At 22.1% G+C, this 14204-nt stretch overlaps 1 protein-coding gene across 2 annotated transcripts in view; it reads left to right on the forward strand.

The window, feature by feature from the left end:
* LOC112591802 overlaps positions 1-14204 on the forward strand; it is a 61886-nt gene that overhangs the window by 1339 nt on the left and 46343 nt on the right. Inside the window, exon 1 of one of the 2 annotated variants that reach the window (XM_025335730.1) lies at positions 5167-5400. The exons of the other annotated variant lie outside the window; for it this stretch is intronic. Coding sequence (XP_025191515.1) covers positions 5389-5400 — 12 coding nt within the window. The 5' untranslated portion in view covers positions 5167-5388. Of the gene's footprint in view, positions 1-5166; positions 5401-14204 lie in introns of those variants that run through there. 2 annotated transcript variants of the gene reach the window in all.

Below are 14204 nucleotides of genomic sequence, written 5' to 3' on the forward strand. Positions count from 1 at the left end.
CTTGTAATAAACCAAATATATATTCGACTATTGTTTATTGCATATAAATCTTAGCCTAGCCTTAACTTAAAAGTATAAAAAAGGAGTAATAGATATAACTTCTTATTACTATACATGTTAACATACTTACGTGGTTATGATTATCCTAACATGAAATATTGGAGTCTTCGTTTGAACCCTAAAATGTATTCACGGGGGAAATTAAACTTATCAAATTCTAGGAAGATTGCAGATTTGTTACTTATTAGTATTTTGTTTGACGTACACCTATAAAATTTCAGTAAATAAATTCGATCTGTCTTTGTATTTTTCCTATGAATATATTTTTAAAGGCCGATAATTCAAGTCTTAAATACAAATCAATATTATTGGTACATAGACGGTAGATACCTACATGGATATAAATTATAAGGAAGTGTTACTTCATTTTTGTTTTAACGATATGTCGATATACGTATATAACAGAAAGTTTTTAACTGTCAGATTATGCTAGGTATGTAATGCAATTTATAATACTACTGATAACTTTAAAAAAACTTTACATGTCACATCAAGATTTCAGTGTAGGGGTGTTTTAGACGTTTTTCGATTTTAAACGAAGCAAGAACTATATTATAAAATTATACAATCCCTCACCAACTTACTATTTTATTATTATTAAATAATTTCACAGTGAAATAAGTTAAGTTAATTATTATTGAATTTTAATAATATTCTTATTGTTAACGTCTTGTTTATTAAAACGTGAAAAAACTGGTTTATTTTAGAAATTTTTCCACATCTATTGACTATTTTTATGTAGAAAAACAATTTAACTTAATCAAAAATTTAAAATACGTTTACACGTTTATCAGAGGCGTAATTGAGAGAAGAGGTATGGTGTCCAATCATACTAATTTTTTAAAAACACCTTTTAAACACCTACCTAAAATAAAATCAAGGTACCAATATATGTTTTTAAAATTTCTTTTTATTGTTTAAATACTTTTTTAGTGTGATTCAAAATTCAAATGTCCAACTGTTGAAAGTACCAAATACTTAGTACTCATTAAACATTTAAACTACTACCAAGTAAAAATAAAGTTATACCATGTCGATTAAAGACACCACTTGATGGAATACTTTATATTCTATCTACATAATCCTAATTATTGAATAATCAAAACAAGAAATCATAAAATTTGATAGTTTATAAAATATCTACAAAAATATTGAAAGAAAGCCTAAAAATCGAAGATACTCCTATTATCACCTATAAAAAGTTAAGATATTTTAAAAGTTATATCATACATAAACAATCATAAACACTTGGTGAAAATGTAAGGTTTCTAACCTTTGTAAACTTCTTGCACTAAATCTAAAATTATCACTTTGCTCATAAAACTTTTACATTCCTAAACAATCATTTTTTTACTATACTTGTACTATTTACTTTATTTAGTTATTGTTTCTATAGAAAATTACAAACTTATATTGTAATATCCTAGACTTAAAAAGCGCTAATAACCTTGCAGTTGATGCATATTTTTACACTAAAAAAAAAAAAAAAAAAATGATTTAATAACCGGTATATAAACTATGAAGGTACTAATAAGAAAAAAAATATTACATAGATATTTGTATTTTAGTGCACTTAATTAATATTTAAAACAATTTTATACACTCAATAGTGATTTATAAATAAAAGAGATTTGATAGTTATTAAAAGCATATATATATAATATAAGTTATTGATTTACAATTTGCATATCGATCGGTTTTTGTTCATTGTAAGTTTGAAAAATTCACTAACGATATATTGATGAAGCTTTTAATATAATATACTCATTTAAGACAATACAGTTTGATGCAAAGTTGTTGTTATTGAAATGGGTACCTAATTAACTTTAGATAAATATATATCTGATAAAGTAAATAAAAGTTCTACAAAGGTAAAAGTGGTTGTGAATTCTAAACAAAAACAGGTAAAGATTAAGATCTGCATCCAATTTCAGAAATGCGAGTATAATTAATAAAATTCAATAGGTAGGTATATTATATATTAGATGAATTATGTATGATTATAATTAACATAATTTAGTTTAATAATTATTCTATTGTCATAACTTTATAAGATCTACACTAATCTATACAAACTTCTTTATATTTTAAAGATTATCATTGACTTGTATTAAAGAATTGTCGATGCTCTAGTTATTTTTTAAACGTATAAATGAAAAATACGTCACGTAACAAATACGTACAATGGATTTTATTTTTAGGTACTTATTCAGTACTTATATTCGTTGATAGTAATTAATGAATTAGCCTCTGAAAATCGGCTGAAAAAATAAGTCTATATGCAATTTATTGTTATAACAACATGCACATAAGTACATTTAAATATTTAATCCACGAATGAATCCAATGATTATGATCAATCGTTTATATTATAGGAAATATTTTACATTTTAACTACATAACTACGCATAGTATCTATTAGTTAAAATTTTCCATGTTATATTATATTGTATTGTTGAATTGTATTCGGATGAGGTAATTTATTAACGAGTTGAATAGAGTATAATTCATTCAATGCAATATTTTTCACTGTACGTTAACATTAGTGCAATCTATTTATTTGACTATTCAAATGTTCCTGGAATTGCAATTTCATAAAGCAATAGTGAATTCATAATTGCTGTTTATAGTGTTTACGGTATTTTGACGTTGTACTGAGTTAGTTTTCAGTTTCTCTGTTTGTATAGTTGTTTTAGGATTCGTACCCAAATCAACATTTTTCTTAACCGCAGGCGTTTATATTTACCATGAGAATATTTTAGAAACATAAACAATATATAAATACTATTTGTTGATATAATTAATAAATATTTAGGTAATACCGATATTGTAGATTCCGAACAGATCGAGAGAGTTTGAGCTATTTATTGATGGTCTTGATTGTAAAAATTATCTGTTTTATTTATTTATTATTATTTTTTTCATTTTGGGGAGGCAAGAATCTCTTTTTGAGGTAGTAAAAATTCTTTGAAAGTTTCACGTTTTTCTTGTTCATATTTATTGTATAATATGTACCTTTATATATGCATAAATACATTAAAAATGAATAACAGATAATACGTAAATGAAGTTTAAAATACAGTTGAAAAATAAACGAAAAATATTAAATTAACTGCATATTCATTAAAAAAAAAATCGATTTTGTAATTTAGTAAATAATAATCAAAAGACAGATTTTTCATATTTTATATTGTTATGTTTTTTAAATATCGGTATGAAATGTTGAAAACTTGTAGTTTTGATTTTTAAGTATCTAAATATTGATATTTTTATCAAGTACAATAAAATATCTATTTAATTATTCATTATATTTACATGATATTTTAATACATACAATACGTCAATACTATATAAACTGTAGTATGATAACTCATAAACATAAGAGTGTAAAGTAATGTATCGAAAAAAATTGGTTATTAACATAAATTAATTGTTATTATGGAGTTTGAATAAAGTATCTATTATTTACAAATCATTTGTTACATAAAAATAAAATGTCTTTTTGTTATATTTATATTTATTAAAAAAAAATAGTATAAGATATTTAAATAATTAAAATAATAATATTTACTAGTAAGTACTAAGTATCTATATGTACTAAGTATATACACATTATGTAACACGAATTGGGCTAATAGCACTATTTATAATATAATATGATATGATACATTTGTATGGTTTAAATCTAGGATTAGTCATATTACAACACTTTTTAAGTTCATAGAAGTAAATAAAAACTATAATTTTTTACAATAATTAAAATAGGTTTGATTAATATAATATTACCAGGATATACCTTTTATAAATGGATTTTTACTAAAATTTGTATTTACATAAATAATTGAATATTGTGGACTACTTTCTCTTAAAATGAGTTTGATATGGATCAATTAGACAAAATATTTATATTATCTTATTCCCACATAAATAAAAATGTATTTTAAAATGTAAATTTATTTAGTTGATAATATTTTAAATAATAGACAAATTTTTAATTAGTTAAAATAAACTAAAAATAAGATTAATAATAATAAAGATATTCATATAAAAAGTAAAGAAATTATTACTATTAAAAAATATTTATACAATGAATATTGTATTATAAATGTGAAATCAAATTAATGATAAAATATAATATGTAATCTAAGTGTTCTATACTTATATGGACATGTAAAATTACTGAATTATTTTATGATATTGGCACCTAAAATATTATACACAAATAGTCAGCTTCATGCTTTCATGTAAAGAAAACTGAGTTTTTATGCATAAAAATATGAAAGAAGTTTTTAGTAGAAAAATGTACGATGATAATAATTAACTTTAAATACTTAAATTATATTTATTTAGAACAATTTTCACGTGTGACAATATGGATAAAATAATTTAAATCATATTACGTAAATGGTATATAATTAAAAATCAGTAATGTATAGTAATTATTTAAATACCATTGATTATTTTATGATTTTAATTATTACTTAAATAATCTTTTGGCTGTATAAATGTTACATTCTATATTAATATAATTTTAAGTTAAGTTTTCATTGTTTTACTTTTGTATTCTTAATACATTTTTTTTTCGGTGAATTATTTTAATCATAATTGTCTAAACATCACATTTATTATACTTAAAGCTGTCAATTTATCAATTATATTACTATCTGTACTGTTGTATTATATTTAAGATAAACAATAATGTAACATAAAAATATTATGTAAATTCTAGATGTATGTTTATAATAATTGTAATTGGATTCGCCCGTTTAAATATAAAAATAAAATAAATAATGATTAGGTATAACTCCATTGTATAATGTATTAATTTAATGGTTTATAAGTGATTATAGTGTAGCATAAAATATTTATTTATTCACCTTACCACCATAAGAATTTAATATAAAATTCAGCTACAATAAAAATAGTGAGTTTTATTTCCTTCTCAAGTTGTAGATGATAAAATAATTTTCATCGTTGGAATCTGTATTTTTAAGATGGGTGGTATTCGGGAGACGAGTCATGCAACAGAGAGGGTGCGTGTAGGTGTATGATGAACACCCGACGGCGGCAAGCCCTTCAGTATCATTTTCCTTTCAGTCCCGTTTGTGAGAAGGTGAGCGTTGACTGCTCAAATTCGTTAAAAATATAATTTATCGCGTTTTTTTTTTTTAAATTGAGGTTATTAGATTTATTAAATTTTTAGCAATACAAAGATTTACTTAATAACACAAAATTTAATATTATTTTTTCTATTTAATTATACTGTATGTTATTGTGCAATATTTGTTGAGTTAAAAATATTGCCCGCCAAATTTACCACGTGAAAACATGGATGATCTTGTAAGTACATTTGTATATTGTTTTTTATTTATTATTTTTGGCTTAAATATAATTTTTATGTCATTTAATTATTATTTTTTTTTACCAAATTCTAACATTAAAATAATTTCATATTATCAAAGAGTTAGTTAGGTAAATATGAAAACAAAATGTAATGATTAGGTATTGAAGAAAATTCAAAAACTAAATTCAATGAACTTACATCCTTACATAAATACAGCATACTTAATAAGAAAAAATCTTTTTCATAAATAAACGTAAATTTTATATGAACATGTATAAAAATATTACATTGATATTAAATAAAATAATAATGATTAATATATTTTTTAAATTCTGTCATTTTAAAGAAATACCTTATTTGATTAGTTTGATTTTATTTATAATCAAACATTAATAATTAAACTTGAAATATACCCAGACCTGGAATGAGCCACTGTGCTACTATTCTACAGTACAGTGGGCTGCACGTTTCAATTTTTTAAAAAAAATATTTGAGTTTTTAATAATTTAATGAGCGAAAAAACATATTTTTTTATATTGTATCTATAGACCTGCTTACTGAGAATATCACGCCGGTATCCTCTTAATCTGGTCTGAATATATCTGTATATACTATATATATATTATTTAATTTATTAGTAGTTTTTTTTCTTAAAATTAACAAAATATAAATATGTATGTATTTTTATTGTATACGATTTTAACATCAATTTTTTTTTATGAATTATTGAATAGTTTTTTTTATATTATAGCTATTATACCACTTGTATATTATAATCTTGTAGTTTTAAGTTGCATTTATATGATTTCATTATTATTTTAAAGTATATTAATTGTTTAAACTATGAAGTCTAAAATTAAATAAATAGATGTTTTCGATCATCTTGTTTTATAAATTACTATATAATATATAAAATATTTTTAAGACATTATGATTAAATACTTATTTATTTATTATTTTTAATACGTTTCAAAAATGAAATACAACATTAAATATTTGTAAAAGTTATTATTTAAACTTTTATGACAATTATTGACAAATATAATAACAGATCCAGTATTTTCTGATATTATTTTTGAAAAGTGGTTTATTATAAACATTGTACATTTTTGCAAGAAATTAAAATTTGATAAATTACTTTTTATAACACTTTAATAAAACTTAATTAAATATATTACGTGAACTTATTTACATATTTATTTTTTATTTCTATGGCTCATTATTTCATATAAATTAAATATAATGGAGGATGTTAACCATTTTCATGAACTTATAATAGGTATAATATAAGATATAACATATTAACATAGATAAATATAAAATACTTTTAGGAATTTATTTAAAATTGTAGTGTGATCCATTTTTAATTCTTTTAAATGTATGTTAAAAAATTATAACATATTTTCGAGTTCTCTCTAATATGTTTACCAATCATAATGTTTATACCTAATCTTCAATACTCATTAAATTCAGCTTAATATTTAATACAATTGATGAAATTAAATAAGTGTGATGTTCATTGACGATTGAAAATAAACATTAAAAACGTATGTTAGTTAATAAATAATATAAAATTAATTCCTGATCCCTTGTCTTATCGGAATTAAATATTTTTGTAACTTGTAGCTTTTAAAGGTTTTGTTATTATGTAGATGTAGGATAATACAAGGTATACAAAGTGAACCTATAATAACTTACTGCTGATTGGATTATGGTACTTTAAGTTTGATTTATTGTGTTACTAATAACGTTATTAAGTATAGGTATACATATGACTATAGGTTCATGTATCAATATTATATTATAGTAGCGCATGCGATGTAGAGTACCATTCTATTTAATGGTAGTGCATTTTTGGAGATTTAGCTTTTTAATGAGTATTGTTAATGGATATATATATATATATATTTAAGATGAAAAAAAGGTAAAGACTGAGTAAGTAGCACATAAATGTGTTAACCTGCAACAGGGACACAAAATCCTAATTACAACCAGGCCTAAATAATGTAGGAATGATGTCACTAGCCTTTTTTTTTTTAATATTAAATCTTCGTTTACATCTAGTTATACCTATTTATGCATAAAAATTATTAAAATGTAAGAATGATATGTTTGTCATTTATGTAACAGTACAACCGCTTAAATATATTTGTTCAATTTATAGTAATATTATTCATAGCAAGGGAATAAAAATGAATGGAATAGGTATTATGTAGTTTAGGTTGACAATTTAATAATTTATATGGAAATTTAACTTCTATTTCAACAATTTTTCAGAAAAAAGACGTGCATGAAATAAAATATTATTGTATACGTATTACTGCTTATGAAATAACATTTTATAAATAGTTTTTAATTGGTTTGGAAACCATACTGTTATATGATAATATCCTTAATAAAAACTAAACGGATATATTTGATATTATTGATATTTAAAAAATAAGTAAAACAATTTTTTTTTTTTTATGAACAAAAGAATTTTTTTATCATTAACCATAATAATGTAAAATCGAATTAGTTGTAAATTTTGATAATATTCTTAAAGAATAAGTAATTATTAGAAAACACAATTCATATTATTGTTGAATAATAAAATATGTCTATTAATTATACATAACAGTTTAGAGAATATATAAAGGTTGTTGTTAAATATTAACATTTAAAGTATAATTAAATTACTATGTTCATTAAGTTCATAATATTTAAGCTAACAATAAGTCGATTAGAACTATTAAATACGTTTTATTTTTAACTTAACTTTAATTAAATAACAGTATGCATAAGCTCTTTTTAATATATAAGTATACACATATGTCGTATATTGACTATTTTAGAAACGTTACAGAAGAAATGACAGACTATAATGACATTGAGTACGGTAGTACTATTTTATGTAGGTACTATAGCTTCTTCTAACCTCGTTCAAGATTCAGTTTTTTTTCTTGGCGTTAGCATGCTTTTATTTTTTCTTCTACAATGTATTACATTAAAATACCACCCAGTATAGATAGTATTATAGTCATCTATCAATTCGTTCGTTGTTAAGGAAATAACGAAATATACATATTGTAATAATTTGATTTTTTGTGTTAGATTTAAATACTTGATAATATTTATAGGTAAATATTAAAAAAATACAATTAATGTATAATGTACATTATAGTATTATACATACAAATTATAATAGTTCTTAAAACTATTGAATACATTAATTTGATTTAAAAGTAAATACGAAGTTTTATATTATATTGATTTGAATGTTTAACAATGATATATTCAATTTTTTTGTTTTTATTTGAAATTACTAGCAATAGATGTGTGTTTATGTATGATTAGTATATTAAAAATCATATAAATCTTTCTCTAGCGATTAGAAATTAGTTAGTAATTTAGAGATGTACTATTCCAAATTTCTGAATAAAAAAAAAAAATTCTGTAATATTAAAAAAAAAAATAAATAGTAAAAATTGGTATAAAAATTATTTTGACTATTTAATAGGTATTCAGATATATATATTAAAGTTATTACTAATCAATAGTTTAAAATTTATTCTAAAGATATTGAAAATACTTCATTAACATTAAAATTAACAAGATAGTTTTTAAAAATATTTGTTTATTTTACAAACATTTAAAAGTAAAATAATTTAGAAATACTTGTTATACACTACAATTGATACTTTGTAAAGCTACAAATATCTGTCTATCAAACTTACGTATTTAGTTTTATAAATACGTTAATAGTTTATCATTGATGTCCCAGATGAATTAAGTAATTTAAAGTGACATGAAAATGGAAAATCCATTACCTTATTACTTTATGTATAGGAATAGGTGTACTATTCAATTCTCACGAGATATTTATTTCCCAATAATAATATTTATGACGAGTTAACATTTCTAAGTAATAATATTTTATTTATTTGTTCGGTTGTTACTACTAATGTATTTAAATTAATAATAGTATCTTTGATAGTAAAAGAAACACGCGGATACAACTTATTACCCTGAATCGAGTATCAAAAATACATATCAATTGTGTCTTATATATTTTAACTTTATTTAAAATGAAAAAAAAAACAAGGAAACTAGATTTTTTAAGAAATAAATTAAGTGCTTAGCTATATTAACAATTGTTTTCAAATAGGATTATTTATTATTGCTTTCAAGTGTACAGTCATCCACTCCTAGTAGCTTAACTCCTATATTTTCTTTTTTTTTTAGGTATTGTATCTTTTACTTTGCGATTTTATATGTTCTATATTTCATTGGTTGTCACGTTTTATAAATGTATACACCTATAATATATTGATCCTATAGTGGTGAACAATATTAATTCCGCCCAAAGGCCAATCCAAAACAATGGTCTATATGGTTTAGAGTCTAAACCTATATACTAATAAATACATGTATTTTACGTACAGATTTTGGTTATAAAATAATTTTATCGTGATGTTACTATGAAATATAAATAATTTGTTCGACTTTCAACTAAAGTACCTAGTTGTGAGTTGTATTTATAGGGATTACACAAAATATTTGGTTTAATAAATTATATATTTTCTCTAGTAAATTAACATGAAAATGTTGCATATAATCACTTATAAAAATTAATACAATTAACATTAAATAAAAGTTTAATGGTCCAGTTTCATTGTAAGCGTAGAATAGGTACATCAAACGTATATTATTTTATTGACCAACAATTTGAAACATTAAGTAGAATACAACGTGGGTCTTACAAAATCCTTATTAAAAAAAGCAATTTGTAGGGAAGGTATGTAAATAAAATATATATGATATGAATATTAAATACCAATTATATATCTTTCTAACATAAATATAAGCATGAGGTTTGACGCATAAAACAAAAACAAAAATTGTATTGATTAAAAAAAATTTTTTTTTTTATTATTTAAAATAATTTAAATTTAATTTAATTGTTCAACAATCCTGGTAGCCTCAGGCTTCAAAAAAAAAATAGTAGAAATTTGCGCACGTGATATGCCTGATATTGAGTATTTTAGTTTTTTTTTTTAACTTAAACTTATTAGAAACGAAAGTTTATTATAATACCAAAAGAGAAAAAAGTAGACAAAATATTGAGACTGCAGTGTCGATTAATATAGGTAGTAAAATTTCAAATTTCAAAATTGCAAATAATAACTATATTCGAAAAAAATATTTAGTAAGGAATAAGGATCATCAAACTTTTTTTGAAAAATATCAACCGAGGTTATATTTTTCATTTGAAGAATCATGAAAATACATATAACTAGTGTTGATAAAAATCACAAGGATGTTTTAGGGAGACTAATGTATAATAATAAATCATAACAAATAGAAATCATCCATAATTATCCGGTTGGTAGTCCTTATTACTTGTATATAACAATATAGCAATATGAGACTTTTATATATTATTTTTTTAATGTTTTTTGACTCGAATCCATAAATACGATGCGTATTTAGGATAAATTACAAGTTGTTTCGCTCTTGTCTGTTGCATCTATAGAACATGCATTCTCATCAGCGGCACAACTAGAATTTATTCAAAGGGGGAGAGGGGTCCAAAAAATTTATTTATCTACTGTTTTCCTGTTCTTTTCCTTAAATAATACATACATATTATTGCTTAATAAACAAAATTATATTATTTAATATATATATATATTTTACATTTTTAAATTTATATTTACAATGGTTATCAATTAATTATTATTATTGTGCCAGTTAAATTATGGTATAGTAATTAGACATTAGTCTTAATATTGATTTTGTCTATACATCAAATTCGACGTGTTATCAATAAAATACCAAATTGAATAATTAATTTAATCAATAAAAATTGATGAAAATTTCAGGGTAACTTAAAAATATAAAAATAAATACTATGACATAAGTTAAGAAGGGGAGGTCTGAACCCGGGGTCCACCCTCTGGGTTCGCCACTGATACTCATAAATCGTAATATAATATATGTGTGTATACCATAACGGTGATCGAAGCTGAACTGGTGAAGGTTTAATTGATACTGAAAATTACACCACCACATCAATGATGTCTAATGCACTCTCTATACATACCTATTCATTAAATTAATTATTGTTGATCTATTTATTGTGTAACGACTAATGCTCTATAAAAACAAATTATGATATATGTTATTATGTGCATATAAAGCGTGTAAATCATGCAATTAATACATTTAATTTATTTTGAAAAATATTTTATTAAAAGGATATGGTATAGTGTGAAGTAAAAAAAAAGAGAAGAAGGTAGAGTTCCATGGATGTATGGAATAAGGATGATTGACCCAATACAGTTTGAAGTGAAGGACAAAAAGAAAGAAGAAAAATAAAAAGATTATAATTACAGGTTGATAGTAGTAATTTTTAAACCAATTTATGTTTATTGGTGGATTTGTATTTAAATTTATATTTTCATTATGTCAAGTCTAAGTTTTAATTTTAAATATTTCGTGTGATTTTCTGTCATAAATAGTGTAATTAATTATTTGTCAGATATTTCTTAAATATGCAGTTTTCAAATATTTATTTTTCACATCGATCGCGACTAGGTAGTTTTAATGCTAGTCTTATAATCTCCTAATAGTTATTATATATCTATTAGTGAGTACTTACTGTAAAAGATGTTATGGTTATGGTTTATGAGCTATATTTTATAGATGTAAACATATAGTACTTGAGAATATTTGAAAAATCAATATTCGTGATGATAATTAAATACTTAGTTAATGCTTATATTTATATAACATATATATTGTATACTTGTATACGTATGTTATTTCAAATACAATAAATAGTAATATAAATCAATGAGCAAAACAACTCATGTTGGGCAATGCATATTGCCCGAACATCGAAATGTATATCAATATAATATAACTTTGAAAAGTTTTAAGATTATTAAAAAGTGTTTTGGCATTATACAAACTGTGACAATATATTCTAGACATATATAATGACGAGTGTCTACTGTTTAAAAACTTATAGTTTTAGTGATACATTTTGATAACATAAAAAAATTAAATAATTTATTTAAATTTGGTAATTTAATAGTGTTAGTATTAATGTATTATTGATCATAATTTAAAAACATTTCTATTAAAAACAAAAATAATTTAATATACATAATAAATTTGTATTTTTTATTTTAAACAAGAAAGTTTTATTAAATATAAGCTAAACTAGGAGTTTTTAACCTTTTTAGGTACCGGTCTACATATTATTATTTTTTTTAAATCTTTTGGGCTACATTAGTAAGAAAAAATTTATTAAATATTTAAAAATATATTAAAAAAAATATGTTATGCTTAAAATATGTTTACAAGCCTCAAATAAAGACAAGGTGGACCATGGGTTAAGGATTCTGCTTTATACCATTGGCCATAGAGTTTATACTAGTTACCTTATACATTACGATACAACTAAATATGGTGTATTGATATTTCACAGTGTAGATTCAGGTAAACGTCAATTTTTTAACACTTTGTGTTTAAAATAAATTAGGTTTAAAAAATTTAATTTTTCAATTGATAATATTTTTATGTTAAATATAATATTATTATTAAAAATATAACAGTATACTTATATAGGTAATATTATATTCATTATATAATAGTATAAATTATTAAAAATTAAGGAAAACTAATTAAGCGTTTAAAAATATTTAGTTTAAAATGATTACTGAATATTTTTAAGACATGCATATTGCTTATGTTTAAATTTTAAATAAATTACAAATAAAAAACAGTTTATATGTATATAGTATATTCTGAATTGAGAAACACAGTGGTATGACAAACTAGTGATGTTGAAACATTATAATTATTAACTTCTATATATTTATATATATTAAATACTTGCTTTGTATTTTAAAATGGCTCTACATATTTTTGTGATAAAACTACAAAGTTATTATTATTAATACTAAGTATATAAAATAAATATAGACCATTTAATGGTAGTTATCTAAATATTCAAACACTCAACAAAGTTCTACTTTATAATTTCGGATTTCACATGAGTTATGATTTTAACAGAATTTGAAAGTTGAAACTAATTAATAAACTTGTAAATGCTGTGCTGTAAATCACCTTAAGTAGATAGTCATTATAAATAAATTGTTAATGTTTTTATATATACGATCATATACGTCATATGATAAATTCAGTTTCATAAAAAATATATATGAGTATAAATGGTTATTACTAGGGCTAAAATTTATATACAACAAAAAGTTGTAAAGTATGCATTTGACTTATTAAAAAATATGTGGAAATATACAATTAATATTATATACGTCAAAAAATATAAAATATAGGTACACTAAAAAAAAAAAAAATAGTATGTTTTAAAATTAATAAAATATTATTCTTAATTATTAACACTATTAAAGTATATTACACGAAACAATAACACGGTATTTTAAATTTTCAAAACAGAACGATCTTTTGCTAGATTTAATATTTTCTTATAAAGGAATTTTTGAACAGCATCTCTAAATACTGTTACACAATAAAAAACATAACGAAATGTACTATTTTTTGCATTCTTATAGTCGAAATATGCAATAATATTCTTTTCATTCAAAATGTATAAAAATATGCAAAATAAAAAAACCACTATTTACTTTATCACATTTGTACATTTTTTGTTATAAAGGTAAATTAATATTAAAGTATTCAATAAGTACAAAACTAATATTAAGTATATCATTAATTTTTACAGAAAGTAATATTTTAGCATCTTATTATGACAATTTTTTTTACATTTTGT

This window comes from Melanaphis sacchari, unplaced genomic scaffold (genome assembly GCF_002803265.2).
Source record: "Melanaphis sacchari strain LSU unplaced genomic scaffold, SCAv2.0 Contig1439_pilon_pilon, whole genome shotgun sequence".
Taxonomy (NCBI): Eukaryota; Metazoa; Arthropoda; class Insecta; order Hemiptera; family Aphididae; genus Melanaphis; species Melanaphis sacchari.